Below are 17,445 nucleotides of genomic sequence, written 5' to 3'. Positions count from 1 at the left end.
CTACTGATGCTTTGGCCGCTTCATCAGCCAATATATCACCGGCAACGTGTACTCCTACACGTTGGTGTCCTAATGTATGGACTACATGGACACACAGTAGCTTATCCTTAAGATCAGCCACCCTCCCCCACAATGTTTTGTGTTTAATGGTGTTCCCTTTTGAATCTCTAAACCTGTTCAGTTTCCAATGATTGAGATATTAATTGTATGACTGGACGCAGTAATATGAGTTACAGACTATCAAAGTCTGGCTTTCTGTCTCAGTATGTTCGAGCGCTAGAATAAGAGCTTTAAGCTCAGCCAACTGTGCGGTGCAGTCCCCTAAGGTCTGCGTGTAGGTATTGTGAGGGTGGAAAACTCCATCTTCCATCACTCCGCTCACGGCTGCCCAAGCTGCTGAGTATTGATGTTTAGTACCTACAGCTGGTTGTGCTGAACTGTCAGTATATATGATAGTATGGTAGCTGTCTAGTGGCAAGATATTTAGAGGAGCGGGGTACTCTTGTTCATACTGGAGAAATTCTTGTGTTTGAAGTCTTGGATCAAATATATAATCGACATCAGTGGCGGTCAGAGACGTTGCCCATTGAATCCAACGTGGATGTAATGCCTTAGCGTTAGGAATGCTGCTTTAGTGACAGCCTCTAAGGCCGGCACCGGGGAGACAACAATAATACGTTTCCCCTGGGCAAGTGGCCTCTCTTTTATGACGGCCATCTGAACTGCCGTCAGAATCTTTTCTGTAGGTGCAAAACGTTGTTCAGCATTTGAGTATAAATGTGATTTACATGCTATCTGTATCGTGTCATCCTCATTAAAGGTGACCTAAGTAAATCCTATGGCACCAGCAATTATTCTGATGACCAAATTCTTTTTATTGTCACGTGTGTGTAAGTGTTTAGCTTCTAGCATGTCCTGTTGCATGTCCCTAAGGATGTGCGTGTGTTCAGTTGTCCAGTGTCTGCTAGAAAATTTGGGCTGAACTAGGTCAGACAGTGGCTTGATGCGTTCAGCATAATCTGGAATGCATGTTCTGCCAAAATTGAAGAAACCCAGTAATGACTGCAATTTCTTAAGTGTGTTCGGAGGCTGTAGTTAAGCACATTTCTCTTGAAAGTGCGGTGCCAGGCTCTTCCCTTCGCCTGATAGCTCATATCCCAGGAATAACACACTAAGAAAGGCTATCTTCCTTTTCTTAAAATTGAATTTGTAACTGAGGTCTGCAAATCAAATAATGATCCGATCGACCCTCGCAAGATGAATGTCTAGGACGTCGTCTGTGAGATATATGTCATCCACATAGGACAATGCCTCGGAATCAATATCCTGTAATATTGATGTTACAAGGGCTGAAAACAGGCCCGGGCTATTTTTATAGCCTGAATTAAACGGCAAAAGCGTTTCTGAGAGCCAAATGAAAATACACTTAGGTCCCGACTTTCATGAGAGAAATTCTGGCAGAAGAACCCTTAAGATATGTCTAATGTTGTTTTATATTTTTTACGCACTATATTGTTTATCAGTGTTGTGCTGTGTGAATTTTGTATAGCATACGTGCGTGTATGACTATTTAAGTGTCTATAATCAACTACTATTCTATATGAATGATCTGGCTTTGCAACGGGGAATAACGGATTATTCATTGCAGATGTACAGGGCTCAATTACTCCCTGGTACTCAAGTTGTGATAGGATCTCCTTTACCGGAGCTTTCGCTTCATGTTTAACAGGGTATTGCGGCTGCGGTTGGGGTGTAGACCTAACGGGAATAATATGACAAGGAGACTCCTTGTCCCAACCTACATGATTGCGGTATAGTGCAGGTGCCTGTGCTAAAGCCCATTCAGCAGCATAGGCTCCTTTTGCTGCTTCCGGAACAAGATCGGAGAAAGAAGGCAAAATGACATCTTCCCCATGCGGGAGCTTGCGGACGTGTTTAGGTGGCCAGTCTCTTTCGGCCAATAGGATATCACTAGTAAGTTCATCCCAAAATATCACACTAATAGTGCGCTCCACGTCTCCCTCTATCTGAATTTTTAAATCATAAACCCTATCGGGGGAAGAACGTGGCCATCTGCTGTTTCAACCGCGATGTAATCGCTAGTTGCTGTCGCATCCAGATGATCTTTCAGACTCTGGCGACATATCGTGACCTCTGCCGCGCTGTCTAACAGAGTCACCTCTTGTTCCTCAACAGCGTTCTCAATATTACTGGCATTTTTAACTGTCAGTGCTGCCACCTTCTTTTCAAATTGTGGCTTTTGCTGAGGCGTCTTTTCTTCTTTTTTAATGGTAGACTGTTGTGAGTCTTTCTTTTCTTTCACGTATTCCGGACGTCAATCTTGACAGCCCCCTCTCTCGCTACGTCTATCCGCTGCGTCCTGAAAGGAACGAGAGGGACGTGAATCAGTATATCTGTCTGGAGTTTTAATGTTCTCCCTACTTCTGAGATTACATCTCCTTTCGGAGTTCTCCGGGTGTGGAGAATCAGCTCTCTTATTTCTTTTTCTTTGAAATCTTTTTGTTTGTCCCAGCGCTTCTGAGAGCCCTCTTGTGCCTGCTTTGTACCCTCCTTATGGGTGGTACCTTGTAACTCCAATTTTTTAGGTTTGGCTCCCAAACTATCCCGTCCTATACTAGTATAGGTATCGGAAATTATTTTCAGTAGCTGTCTCTCCTGTTCCTGATTTGGAGTTTCCTGGAGACGCTGGCGAATTGCCAGTGCTACCGCTTCCCCTTTAATATTTCTCAGTATAATTGATGATACGGTGTCACAGTTACGCATCAATTTCATCCCCAAATCCAGGGCTGGTGCAGCCCCATGCTCATTTTGTATTTGTTTTAACACTTCCGGTAAATTGGCAAGTGTCGGGGTACCATGTGTGGTAGTATATATGGCAGCGAAGACTGTACCCCATGTGGCACAGTCATCCACCGAGGGAACCATCCCAAAAGGCAAGCACATAGTGAGCAATCTATGTTTTTCCTGTGGTCCCATATGGGGAAACACCGCTTCCAGCTGGTTCGTTTTCTGGGCAATCCAGAACAGTTTTTTTTCCCGTTCCGTGGGAACTTTACCCATAATAGTATGCACTGTTTGTGGATTAATCCCAGTAGCCAATTGATAACCACCAGCTACTGCCGGTGCTGGACACGCTGGTGTTGTGTTCAATGTTCGCATTACGAACTGTACTAATCGTCTATACAATGCCACTAATTCATTATATAAAACTCGTAAATCTGCTATCGGCATATTCTGTATGCCTGGGTGAGATGTGTATGTGGCGAACATAGGCCAGGTAGGTCCATCATTACTAAAGGGACCTAACCTCACCCTTCGTAGTACATGTGGTAGGGCGCCTTCGAACCAGTTCTGATGCTCCTGGTATGTGAGCGATATTTCATGATACTGTTATGCTTGATACCGTAAAGGTACGTTTGCAACTTCATATGTGTGGAATGTGTTTGTTCTTTGGTCAACCTCAGGAAAAGTGACCCAACAGTAAAATATTTTTTTGGTATGCTTCAGTAGCTTCTATTATCAGAGTAACATCCCCGCCCTCATCTGTAAGGCCATGCGTTAATAAATGTTGTGTTCATTTTCAGGAATGTCAATGGCATCAGCCATATTTTTTTTAAGAAACTGAACACCAAAAATGGGTAGTAAAGTCCTTTTATGAGTTCGAGCTCGAACAACCTACAGCTTAATCGGGTGTTACCTTTTCAGCTGAGGAGGATTCTCCCAAAGACCACTCACTTCTCCGTATACTGGTACTTAGGGTACCTGTTGTCTGTGAGACAGTGATAGTCATGGTATCCGTAAATTAGTGCCTAAACACCATCGTTGGTGGCGCCATGTCGTAGTTTGGACCCTTGCTCTGAGCAAGACTGCTGGTTTAGGGATGACAGTACTTTTGTTTGTAGGCGACTACGTCTTTCCTACAACAAGTCGCAACTGTTGTCCCAACCTTACCGGCTCACTAGCAGCACCTCACCAGAAACACAATAGTAAAAGGTGATTTATGCAGCCGTTTACGCATGGACTCGAAAATAAGATATCTCAGGGAGTGTCGTGGTTAAACGGAGATTACCCTTTTCTCACAGATATATTATGTCTCATAGAAACACAGGCAATGACACAGATGCAGTAAAGTTTTTATTTAACATAACTGCAATTTGCGATAAGTTGAATGGGCTACAATGATTAGGATAATGAATAAAGCAAGAAATAGTATTGTGAAGACGAGAGTCATTATAACAAAGACCCCCACCATCTTGCAATACATAAAAAAGATATGAGATGTATTATGCCCTAATACCCACATGTGAAAAGGCCTAACCTCCTACCTAAAGGAGAGCTGGGTTTGTTAAACCTAATCTGCCAATGCCATGTCCATGAGAGGAGCCCCAAACCCTTGTTACCTTGGAATGAGGTCTCTATCTCAGACTCCGCAGGGACACGAAGACTGGGTCAGCGTCAAGACGACTGCAGCATCGGTATCAGCGATGGTGGCGATCCCCTCTGGTCGGAATCCCTCTGATTATCTGTCTAAAGTGCGATGTATTTATACAGATCTACAAGGTCCCCTGACGTATGTGTGTTCCTAAACAATAGATAACAGACATGCTTGGGACGGCAATTAATATCAACAATCCCTCGAAAGTATAGGGAGGGAAAATCCCTAAGTGTGAACACCTACTGTTTGTTTGTCTTTGGTGCTTGATCTTGACGCCTTGGCGCGGTGACACTGATAAGGTTACCCATAACAAGTGGCCTAACTATAAACAAGGCAGCCATCTTAGAAGAAATAAATAATTAAATGGGCTAAGACAGAGCAAGCTAAGTAGGTTAAAAGTCACTAGGTGACGGGGGCACGAGTCTACAAGCCAGAGGCTAAGCTAACTCCTGTTATCCCATTAAAACGAACTAGGATTCACTACAGCCTCACTTGCATACATCTGCATTTTGAATGGGTCTTCCTGGGCTGGGAGGGTGGAGGGCCTGGCACTTACATGTCAAAGGGCAGTAGCTTGCCCTCACACAAAGGACTGACCCCCCCACCCACTGGGACCCTGGCAGACAGGATTGAACTGAAAGGGGGACCTTGTGCACTTCTAAGCCACTCTTTGAAGTCTCCCCCACTGCAAAGGCACATTTGAGTATTTAAACCGGGCCTCTGCCCCTACCAACTCAAACACTTCCTGGAGGAGAGAACCTAAACCAGAACCTGCAGCCTGCCAAGAACAACTGCCTGGGTGCCCAAAGAACTCACCAGACTGCTTTCAGTGAAGGAGTGCTGCCTTGCTGTTGCCCTGATGCCTTGCTGCTCTCTGGCTGTGCTGAGAAGTGCTCTCCAAGGGCTTTGATAGAGCTTGCCTCCTGTTCCCTGAAGTCTCAGGACCAAAAAGACTTAATCTCTACAAGAAGAACTCCCTGTGCGGCGAAAATCTGCGCACAGCCTGCCAGAAACGACGCACAGCCTGCATTGCAGTGAAAAATTGACCACACGCCAAACTGGAACAACGCAAACTGACTTTGCAACGAGAAGATCAATGCAGCGCCAGCGTATCGACCGGAATTCGACGCACTGCCCACTGGATCAATGCACAGCCCAACTTCCAGATAAGAATTGGCGCAGCGCCTGCTGTGCTGTAGAAATTTCCACGCAATGCCCACCTGATCGACGCAGCCCCTGTGACTTTGTCCTGTCAGCACCGTATTTCAATGCATTGTCCCCTGGGCATCCGAAAACCCTGCAACCCGAAGAGGATCCAAGACCGAGCACCGGAAATCAACGCAAAGCCTTCCCTGCGTGAGAAATAAATATCGCAGTTCCGTGTGCGGCCCGAGAAATCAACACACACCTCCTTGTTTTCCACTCATCTCCTCCTCTGTGGTTCTTTGCGGAGATTTTGAACGCAAACCAGGTACTTTGTGCTTGCAAGAGACATTTATTGCTCTTAAGAGGCTAAAGACACTTTAGATCATTTTTACAGTGATATTTTAACATATACTTATTGCATCTTAATGGTTTTGACCTGCATTTTATCAGATAAATATTATATATTTTTCTAAACACTGTGTGGTGTATTTTTGTGGTGTTCTACTGTGTTATTGCATGATATATTGCAAAAATACTTTACACATTGCCTTCTAAGTTAAGCCTTACTGCTCAGTGCCAAGCTACCAGAGGGTGGGCACAGGATAATTTGGATTGTGTGAGACTTACCCTGACTAGAGTAAGGGTCCTTGCTTGGACTGGGTTGCCAAACTAAGACCCCATTTCTAACAAGATTCCTTCCCTTAAAATTTCCCTCAGGCGTCGGTCTACTCCGCGTCAACGTCATGCGCACTGGATTTGACATTGCGGGTCCTATATTGGAGCCACCCTGGTGCACTGACGTCCGTTTCTTTTCACGACTTTCCACGCCAGAAGACCCAGATCCTTTCTTTCTGCACCAGCCAGCGCTGATCGTAAGAGAGCTACCCTCCATCACTTTTTGACTGGTCTTTTTTCAACTTTCTGTCGAAGATTTGTGAGTGGCTACACTCTTAGTGGATCGGAGATGGCTTCACGTAAGCCCAGGTTCAAGCCCTGTGGATCCTGTCATCGGGCGATATCTGTGACCAATCCGCACCTCATGTGCTTGCAGTGTTTGGAGTGCGACCATGACCCGAAGTTGTGCTCAGACTGCCAGGCCATGAATCCCAAAGCTTTGACGGAGTGGTCCCTATATCTCCTGGTGGCCTAGCACTTGGCTCCGCATCGCTCCTGTTCTGTGTTGAGAGGAAGGTCCCAAGAACGGTCGCAGAACCCCCCCCCCCCCCCCCTTATCATTATCATCCCATTCCAAGTCCTCAGGACGGTCTGGTAAGTCGAGGCACAAGAAGAAGTCAAGGAAGCACAAGCATTCTTTGACTTCGCCTAGTCTGTGGGCTACAGAGGGAAGGGGAGCATCGTCATTGTAGGCTTCCGTCCTCTGAGCCTATGACAGGGACGGATCCGGTCTACCCTGCATTTCTGTGAGCGACCCCTGCCTAAATCCAGGCATTTTAAGAGGCCTTGCACCTCATCTTTGGGCAGCCTGGCTCTGCTGGTGTGCCTTCCGGCCCCTGCGGAGTCGGGAGCGGCACCCACTGGTTCCGTGATAGCAACTTTGTTCTTGGCTCCAGGGGGCACCACAGGATCTTTCCCTGGAGCTGAACAGCATCGGTTGTGCAACCTTGACCTTCCTTGACACTGGGTCTGATGTAAATGCTTCGGACGCCGCCCATGCCCCCGGGTGGCGTCCACCCCCTCCTTATTGCTGACTCCGACACAGAGCCGGACCAGAGTCACACAATGCAGGCTTACTTCGACAGGGGCCTTGCCCGTATGTGGGATCCTGACCCTTAATCTTATGGATTGAGGTATGGTGAGGGATGGGGGGGGTCACCTTACCCCTTGGAATCCCAGAAAGATCCTTTGGACTGGCAGATGAACCTGGGTGAGGACAGTGGTCTAGACTCTTCCCCTGACACTGGCATGTTTCTCCCCCCTGCAGAGGAGGGAGTGTCCTATTCAGTAGTGGTGCGAAATGCGCCCATGGTCCTCGTCCTCGAGCTTCCTTTGCTGGCAGTCAGGACTAACCTCCTGACAGGGGTGCTTCAACCTGGGGCTTCCACTTCTGAACCCCTTTTGCACTTCATTGAAGCCCTTACGGATGCCTTGCTGGGGACCTGGTCCAAACTCTACACAGGGGCTCCTGTGAACAGGACAATTGCCTGCTGCCAGAGACCTGGTCCAAATGACCCAACATCCCTGACGCAGCACCCTACCCCTCAGAGCTTGTATATTCAAGCCTCTACTTCTCGGGGTGCATTCCCTTCAGCATCCCGGGATGGGGAATCCAGGAGGCTTGACTAACCTGGGAACATGATGTTTTCTTTCTCCAGTCTGGCATTGCGGTCCGTGAACACTGCATGCCCTTTTGGGCTATTACACCAGTACTCTATGGGACCCAGTTGCCACAGGTCCTGGAAGAGGCCCGGGCCATTCTCTCCCAAGCTGTTGCTGACTGGAGGGGCGCAGCAAAGTTAAGAATGCGGTGTGGGCTGGACACGATTGACTCACTGGGCAGAGTAGTTGCACCGACGGTGGCCTTGAAGTACCAGCCTGGCGGGGACTTTTGGCTTTTTAGGGGATGTCCAATTTACACTTATGGACATGCCCTTTGATGGCACCTGTCTCTTCGGAGACAAACTAGATTCGGCGCTCAGGCACTTAAAGCAATCTCGTGCTATGGCCAGATCCCTGGGCCTCGTAGCTGCCCCTTGCCCCCTTCAGTCTGCTTTTCGCCCCTTTTGTGGCTATGGAAGGTGTGCCCCACCATGTCCATTCCCCTTCAGTCCCCATGCCGTGCATCCTGCACAGCCTCTGTGTGGCTGGGGATGTGGGATCCAGCGTCCTCATGGATCAGGGAGCCAGTGGGCTGGCCGATCCACCGTCACCTCCACCCCCTGCAGCAGCCTCCAAATCTTCTAGTCTGATGCATCTCCACCAGACATTAGTCGGAGGCAGAATTTGCCATCTCCTGCTCCGCTGGCAGTCCATCATGTCAGACAGGTGGGTTCTGCAAATAGTCTGAAGGGGCTACTTCCTCCCCTTTGTGACTACCCTACCCTCCATACCACCATCATATGATCCGATTTTGGAGGACCACCTGGCACTTCTCCAGGAGGTGGTTACGGCTCTCTTGGCCAAGGGAGCCATAGAGCAGGTCCCTGTCCCACTAACAGGTCGTGGTTGCTATTCCTGCTACTTTCTGGTAGCCACAAAGGAGACAGGCCTCTGCCCTATCATAGACCTTTGGTCCCTCAATCTCTTCCTTGAGAAGGAGAAGTTCAAAATGCTCACTCTGCCTCAGGTTTGATCTGCCTTGGCCCCAGGAGACTGGAAGGTAGCGTTGGACTTGGGGACACTACTTGCTGTTCACGGTGGGCCACAAGCACTTTAAGTTCACTGTGCGACCCCTTTGGCCCTACCAACACCCCATGGGTGTTCACTAAGGTGATGGCGGTGGTCGCAGCTTATCTGCGCTGGTTAGGGGATTCAGTCTTCCCCTACCTCGACGACTGGCTGTTGATGGCAGGCTCGCCCCAGGCTGTTGTTTCCCACTTCCCGACTACTGTGTGAACCTCCTGCATTCATGTCATTCATTCACTATAAACATGCCTAAGTCACACCTGACTTCCTCCGAGACACTCTCTTTTATCAGAGCTGTTCTGGATGCACTGCAGTTTCAGGCTTATCCTCCAGAGCAGCGAGTCCAGGATTTTGAGGCTATGATACTGATGTTTCAGCCTCTATCCTGGACTTCAGTGAGAATGATTCTGAGGCTGCTGGGCCTCATGGCCTCCTGCATCCTGCTGGTGACTCATGCTGGATGGCATATCCAGGTTCTGCAGTGGGACCTGAAGTTCCAGTGGTTGCAGCATCGGGGTAATCTTTGTGACGCAGTCCAGATCTCAAAGGTAAGTGCGCAAGATCTGCTGTAATGGCTAACAGACCCTGATTGGGTCAGAGGCAGATTCTGTTCCCTTCCCCCAACCAGATCTGACAATAGTGATGGATGGGGCAGCCACTCAGTAGAGGTGGGGATCAGAGGCATCTGCCCTCTATCAAAGTCCAGACTCCATAGCACCCTTTCGGAGTTCTGGGCCATCAGACTGGCATTGAAAGCATTTCTTCCCTCTTTCAAAGGGAAAGTAGTGCAGGATTTTACTGAAAACAACACAACCGTCATGTGGTGGTGCAGCAAACCGAGGGGGTGGGGTCATGGACCCTTTGTCAGGAGGCTCTGCATCTCCAGACATGGCTGGGACATCAGGCATTTCCCTAGTGGTTCAACACCTGTCAGGCTCTCTGAACGCCAGAGCGGATGTACTAAGCCGACAATGCCTGATCTATCACGAATGGTGTCTCCATCCGGAGGTGGTGCAAAGCCTCTTTCAGCAGTAGGGAGAACCTTGGAAAGATCTGTTCAACTCCGCAGAGAACGCACAATGTCAGCAGTTTTGCGCATTGGAGTTTACAAGGCGGCACTAGCTCTGCAGCACTTTTCTTGCAAGTTGAGCTCTGGCCTCCTGTACTCCTTTCAACCCATACCACTTCTGTCCAGAGCTTTCAAAAAGATCAAGAACGACTGGGCCCAAGTAATTCTTGTGGCCCCAGACTGGGCATGAAGAGTTTAGTATCGCAAGGTTTTGAGCTTTGCCATCGTTCTTCTGATCAGACTGCCCATTCATGACGATCTTCTGTTACAGCATCAGGGGAAGGTTCTCCACCCAAACCTGTCCAGTCTCTGCCTTCTTGCATGGTAATTGAGCAGAGACAGTTGACTGCATTTGGCCTTCTGGCTGAAGTATGTCGTGTTATCTTAGCAGCCAGGCATCACTCCACCAAAACAGTATAGGCCTGTCATTGAAATAAATTTGTGGCATGGTGTGCAGACAAGTCTACTACTCCCTCTCTGCCCCTCCTTCGGAGGTCCTCTTGTTCATACTTTTTTTAGGCCTTGTAGGCTCTTCTTTGGGCACCTTCAAAGGTTATCTATTTGCCATATCAGCTTTTTTAATATTACCCGATTTAAGTCTCCTATTGTTATTTAGTTCCTTACGGACCTTACCCACATGTTTCCTCCTTTATCATTCATCCTGCCCCAGTGGGATTTGAGTTTGGCACTGACATTCCTGATGTGTGCTCCTTTTAATCTACCCCACAATTGTCCTCTCAGGCTTCTGACACTAAAAACCGCTTTCCTTGTGGCCATTACCTCTGCCCGCAGAGTGAGTGAGCTGCAGGCATTGTCATCTAAGCTGCCATACCTCACCATTTACCCTGACAAAGTGGTGCTTTGCACTAGGGCTTAATTTCTCCCTAAGGTGATTACGCGCTTTCACGTAGTCCAATCCATCACTTTGCCTACCTTTTACTCACCCCACATCCTTCTAAAGAAGAGGAGAGACTCCACCAGATAAAGGCTTTACCGTAGGTAAGTAACTTGTTCTTTAGTACCTAAAACTAGAGGTAAGAAACAGTAAAATTCTGTCTTGGAGACTCAATGTAAATGCAGTTACTGATCTGCCAATATCGGTTTACTCTGAGGTAAAAAAATATCTTGAACGTATGTTGTGATATCCTGCCAGAAGTGTCTAATCAGTTTATAATTAAATGAGAAGAGCGAAAGGTCCATGTCGCTTCATAGCAAAGCAGCTTGTGGCAGTGGCTGTAAGACTCAATTTCTGTAACTTTGCTGTATTCCAGTAAGATTTTTAAAGGATGAATCTTGTATGTGGTGGAATTAGTGCAGACCTTAGTTGCATATATCAATTTCCATATTAAAGGTCTTTGTTTATGTGCACGCGAATATAAGAATACCTGGGCCAGCCTTCTTCCCTTGTTTTCTGGTTCAACATTGATCCTTGATGAGATATAAATGTTATATTAGAGAGAAACCTGGACACTATTCAGCGTGCATTTTAATAATAGTTGCTTTTGATTTTCAAGAAATTATAAATCTCCATATTATTCAGATCAAATGTTTTCTGTATTGTTTGCTTAAGGCAACAGGGATTTCCAAAAGTCCAAATCCTTCAGAAGGTTTATAATCTGGGAGGACTGATGCTCCCAGTAAACTTTTATCAAATTTTATCTTTTTTCTAACAGGACATATAGTTCGAATTACCTCTTATCCTATCTAGTTTGTTATCTAGCTGAAAATGTGCTTTGGTTTTATTTGAGAGTTGTTTTTGAGTGTGTGACATTACGTTCTGTAGCGGTTGGTGAAGATATAAGTGGTTCACGGAAAAATGATCTTTCTATATTTAACCAAAGGATATTTGATGATTCCTTGCTGTAAAACCTCAGATAGTCATATTGTATAAGAGTGATTGGGAGAGCCGAAAATTTGCTGCTATTATAAAATTTTCAATGCGCACAGCTACCCAAACGGGGTTTCCCAGCACGATGGCATTAGAAAAGGGCAAGTGACACTAACCGGATTAAATTAACCAAGTTCAAAAGAGGACCAGAAAAGGGCAGTTGCTCAAGTGTTCGAGTAGGGCGTTCCAGAGCTAAAGACCCAGAAATGAAAAGGAACAACCTCCTATATGGGCTAGTCCAACTGTGGAAACTGTGCACAGTGCTGGGTGCTCGAACGCATAGCGCGAAGGCTGGTAGGGGACCATTAATTGTGTCTCGGCCCAGTGCCAGTCCTAGCCTTTTGCATATAACATAGTGCCATAAACTGTACCCTTTTTCCACCGAGAGTGAGTGCAGCTCATGGAGGAGGCATAAGTCAGAGTTAGGTCTTCAGAGTCCGTATAGTAGCCTAGCAACAGAATTCTGTGCTTCTTGTAGACGTCTGATGGAAGCCTTCTTTTCTCCCAGGTAGAGGATGTTCCCGTAGTCTAATCTTGAGAAGATCTGGGCTTGGATGTCCATCCTTTGAGCTGAGAAAGGAAGCATCCATATAATCTTTCACAGCTATTTAAGGACTGCTAAACACAATGGAAACTACTGTGGGAACCTGAGGTTTCATAGACCAATTCTTGTCCAGCCAAAAGCCTAAGTTCTTAACTTTGGGACCAGTTCGGGAAGGGCTCCCAAGGCCTGAGTCCGGTGCTGTGGGCTCCAAAGTAGTGGATTCTTACTTAGAGTTTTGTTACCTCAGTCTTCTCACCGTTAAATTTTAGCAAGTTGAATTTCATCCAGGTTGAGACCTGAGTCGGACAGGGATTCAAGGCCTCCGAATTGTATCTCAGAGCAGATGACAGAGAAAAGATAAGTTGGATGTCATCCTTGTATAACAGTGTAAGACCGCATCTCTACCAAGTGTGCAAGAGGACGGACATAGATATTGAAGAACATAAGGATCAAGACTGATCCCTGAGGGACACCCAAAGTGAGGTCATGCGATTTTGAGGTGGAACAGGCAGAGACTTGGAAAGTGCAACCATTCAGAAAGGAGGGCATCCAGGGCTGTCCCTTGGACCCCGAAGTCCTTCAATTTTTGTTTAAAAGTGGTATGTGCCACTATATCGAAAGCTGTGCTGAGATCGAGTAAGATGAACATGGCTGTTCCACCCTCGTCCAGGAGCTCTCTCAGATGTTCTGTGACGCCCGGGAGGGTGGATTCAGTACTAGGTCTTGCTCTAAAGGCTGACTGAGATGGGTGCAAGTAATTCTGGGAGGCTACATAGGAGTTCAATTTTGTATTCATGTGTTTCTCCAGAATTTTGAAAAGAATGGGGAGCATTGACATCGTGTAAATTTGGACCCGATAAAAGGGTCCAAACTAGGCTTCTTTTTTTTTTTCTTTTTTTTTTTAGGAGGGGAAGAACCATGTTATATTTCCAAGCCAAACTTTGGATACGCATCCTTCTTGCAAGGAAGAATTAGGTAGCCCCACCAGAACCGATAAGTCAGTGCCCAGTGTGTTAAGATTAGCTGGAGGGAGAGGATTCCACGGGGAGTCAGATTTTCTAAACTGTAACAAACCAAATAAAAGAGGAAGTGGGGGCAGCGAGTTCAAATTGTGTATGGTCTGTAAAGTGTTTTCCTCTGTGATAGGTGGGGCCTCCTAGAACCAGGTTTCATCCATTTCACTGGAAGTTGCCCATCTTGAGTCATCAACAGGGAATGTTGGATGTCTCACCTTAACGAAGAAGTGTGCCAGCTCTTCGCATTTAGCTGCAATAACAATGGAGCCAGCGAGACCTTGCTTGGGTCAGAGAGTTCTTTCACTACTCTAAAGAGTGTTGTAGAGCAGTTTTGCGGTGCAGTGAATTTGTGTGAATAGAATGTTGCCCGGGTGGTTCTGCAAAGTGCATGATAATGTTGTACTGCAGATTTGTTCTAGTTTCTTTCTTATCCCTATCATGGGATTTTCTCCACAACCTTTATAGGCCCTTGCACCTTTTATACACTGTCGGCTGGAGTCCAGTGAACTTGAAAAGAGCCCAACACATGTTTCAATGGCTTCCTCAGTCTCTACGCCACATTGTTGAGGATTAATCCTCCATGGCCTTGAATTTCTTACATCCAGAGTTCGAGTATTTTTCATCTGCAAATCCTTACATCACATTTTTTTACACCATAGCCCAGTGATTGATAAGCTACGTAATTTTTTTTTTTTTTTTTTTTAAGCTACAACTCTTAGGGCTCCCAAAACTTCCCAGCGTAAAGAATTGTCCAGAAGCTGGAGATGGAAGTACCTCTACTAGTGGAAAGATGTAGGTCAGAGTAAATACCTGTAGTTATGTATTTGTGTTTCACTGGCCCATTTATTGCTAGGCCCAGATCTGATCCATACTGCAAAGAGTTAAAATTCAAATGTCTAACATATGCACCGACCTTATACTCCTCTTTTGTCCTCCAACTCCAAAAAAGGTACCATGTTTTTTTTTACTTATTTATTTTTCTTTTGGAAATCACAGCAGTATATTGCTGCCATCTTACAAAAGGTGCTTTTGCCCTCCTCCAGTTTAATTTTTTTCTTTTAAAAAACAAATGTCACCTGCGTCCTTTCATAGGTATGTGAAGTGAAAAAATGCAGGCACATATCATCACTCTTACATGTGTGTAAGAAATGATATGCCCTCCTGTAGCGGATGGGTCCTTGTACCCTTTTTTTTTTTTTTTTTTTTCCCAATTCTGTACGTAACAATTAGTCACGTTGGCTGTCTGTAGCTCTAGATGTCAGTTTCTAGGCAGTTTGAAACTTTTGAGTGTCAGCCAAAGTGCCCACAGTTGCAGATTGGCATTGTATATGTGACTTCTATGTTAGTACATCACATTTATATGAGACATTATGAACATTTTGCATCTTTTATAGTTGCACTTTGCTTAAAATCAGCAATAATTTTCCATTAAAAATTTGTGGAACACTCAGCAACTTCTTTAAAATTGGAGAGCAGTTGCATGGCAGTATAGAACCCCGCCGCATGATTCGGTTGTTACTGGTCTGTTTCCACATTTTTTTAAATCATTTTCAGGGATTTTGAATAGAAGAGCCGCCCTTGAATGTCTTATGGGTATAATTGATTACAGAGAACAAAAATAATGACATGCATTGTTGTTCTTATGGCACCAAGGAGTCCTCTGCTTTAGGTCGCAGGTTACGTAGGAGTGACCCAGATTCTTTCCAGTAACTCGATATTATAGAGTTCTGTTGGTCCTCTTTTGAAGAAAATTAAGGGCCCTCTTTTAGAGGTTATCAAGGAATGGAATCGAACTGTACTGCTTGCCTTGCATGGGGATGCAGTTATTGCCTCTTTAGTGCACTTACAAGTGTTTTAACCACCCTTCCTATTGTCTCATTCACAGAGGACTAAATGGGGCTTTATACTTTTGATGTGGATGCTCCGTTCTGTTAAATCGTATGCCTGTCTAGGAAAATGGGCTGTTTGCAGGTTCCTCCAGTTTTGCCCCCTTTTGGACTACTACCTGCTGGTTTGTGACTCTGGAAAGTACACTTGGTCCCTGCTAACCAGGGCCCGGTGGCAGTACTCTTTCCCTAACAACGATGTAAATTACAATTGTAACCCAATTGGTAAGGGCATTTTAATCCTTCTAAGTCCCTGGTAAATGGTACCCCCTAGTTTAGGGTCCCTAAAGGCTTCTGCATGTATTATGCCACCCTAAGGGACCCGTACTCAAACACATGCAGACTGCCATCACAGAATGCATGAAATGGTGGAAACCATTTTGAAAACACGACATTGCACACACCATGTAATCTGACAGCTCTGTTCTTTCTTTGGTTTTCTTGAAAAGTCTATAACGTCTAAATTACTTGCCCAATATTGATGATCTTGGTGTCTATATATAAAAATCAGTGTAATTTTTATAAATGTTTGTAAAGCGCTTGGTTAACAAAGATGTTGTAGTGTTGAGACTAAATGAGAGAAGAGAGCGGTATAGTCCCAGTACATTTATTGTTTAAGTAATAACCTTGTATTAGCTTTTTTCGAAATGATAGGGTGTATGTCTGCTTTCTTAGTCTGAGAGGAAGAAACTTTCGAAGCTTAGATGCAGAATCTGGGTATGGTCAGCAGTCTGACTGTAGAATGTCTTAGTGTCTGGGAAGCTGAGTTCAGAAGCTTTAAATACGTATGTCCTGTAGCTAATGCCTCTTTAACAGTTTGGCTCCTGACAACTGCAATTATGATAAATGGCACAGTTGTAGGCTTTTTCAAAGACAACAGATCTGAGCGTTTGGCCACTCTACCGACTCCAGGTACTTGTTCAATACCTTTGACTTATCCAATCCCGCGTTCTCCTGTTATGAGTCACCTGCTAAATGATATGTTTTAACTGAGCCATAGGTGAACCACTGTCCTAGTATACCCGTGTTCCCTTTGGCAGATGGGTTGCTCTTGATGTTATAAAAATATGATGTTTATAATACAGCAGAAATAATTATAACATTGAAAATACAGCAAAAATGTTTATAATATTGAACATGCACGATGTCTGACTATTTTAGTGGAACTTCTAGCTGCTGTTCTGTTGTGAAGTACAATTAAACATGTCACTTTTTCTCTGGAGTCAAACACATTTGTTATGACATGAGATCACCTAGACTCTGGGGTATCAGTCATAACTCAGAAAACAAAACATCTGCTGCACAAATGCTGGGAACGAATGCCGTTAATGATGGTGTCACTGGTGCATGTTGCTGTATCAATTTGAAAAAAGTAGGCAAACTCCATCATAAGACATTGCCATAAAAATGCTAAGAATAAAGAAAGATCCTAGTACTAGGATGCCCAGAAGTGTTCTTATGGATAGTATTTTGAGATTATAGAAGGTATTTATTTGTCATGTGTCAACATTATTGCAGTTGATTTGGCGTTTATATTTGAGTAAGATAATTTGTATTAACTCAATTATTGTCTTATTTGTAATTTAGTGCAAGCGTGTGGCTTGCAGTTGAACTGCATGCAGTTTAAAAATGGGATTGATTAGTAAAAAAAAAAAAAAAAAACTGCACCCTAAATATATCACTCCTTATTATGCAGTGGAATACTTAATTTTCCATTGTCTTCTTTTCTATTTCAGGTGCGGGAAGACGTGTTAAATTCTTTAAATAACAATTTTCTACAGACGTTAAATCAAGCTTGGAATGACCATCAGACTGCCATGGTTATGATTAGAGACATCCTGATGTATATGGTGTGTACTTAAATTTACAGTTTAGTTTTGATATTTGCTATCATGCAAGCTAATTTTTGTATGCACCACCAGGAGTGTGGAATTCCTGTAGCCCGACTCCCAGGACATATTGTTTTGGGGTCAAGGACAACAAGTTTTCATGTTTATTTGTCATTGGGACAAGTAGGCCCAACGCCCTGGAGCACAAACCCTTCCGCTACCAGTTTATCAGAAAGGTAACTGTCAGC

At 45.2% G+C, this 17,445-nt stretch overlaps 1 protein-coding gene across 1 annotated transcript in view; it reads left to right on the top strand.

Moving 5' to 3' along the window:
• The window catches only part of CUL3 (cullin 3), a 335,007-nt gene that overhangs the window by 73,473 nt on the left and 244,089 nt on the right, over positions 1 to 17,445 (top strand). The window contains exon 3 of the mRNA XM_069213488.1: positions 17,105 to 17,218. Within this exon, the coding sequence (XP_069069589.1) occupies positions 17,105 to 17,218 (114 nt within the window). The remainder of the gene's footprint in view (positions 1 to 17,104; positions 17,219 to 17,445) is intronic.

This window comes from Pleurodeles waltl, chromosome 11, assembly GCF_031143425.1.
Source record: "Pleurodeles waltl isolate 20211129_DDA chromosome 11, aPleWal1.hap1.20221129, whole genome shotgun sequence".
Classification (NCBI taxonomy): Eukaryota; Metazoa; Chordata; class Amphibia; order Caudata; family Salamandridae; genus Pleurodeles; species Pleurodeles waltl.
The sequence above is the reverse complement of the archived record's forward strand: the minus strand, read 5'-3'. Positions and strand labels throughout refer to the sequence as shown.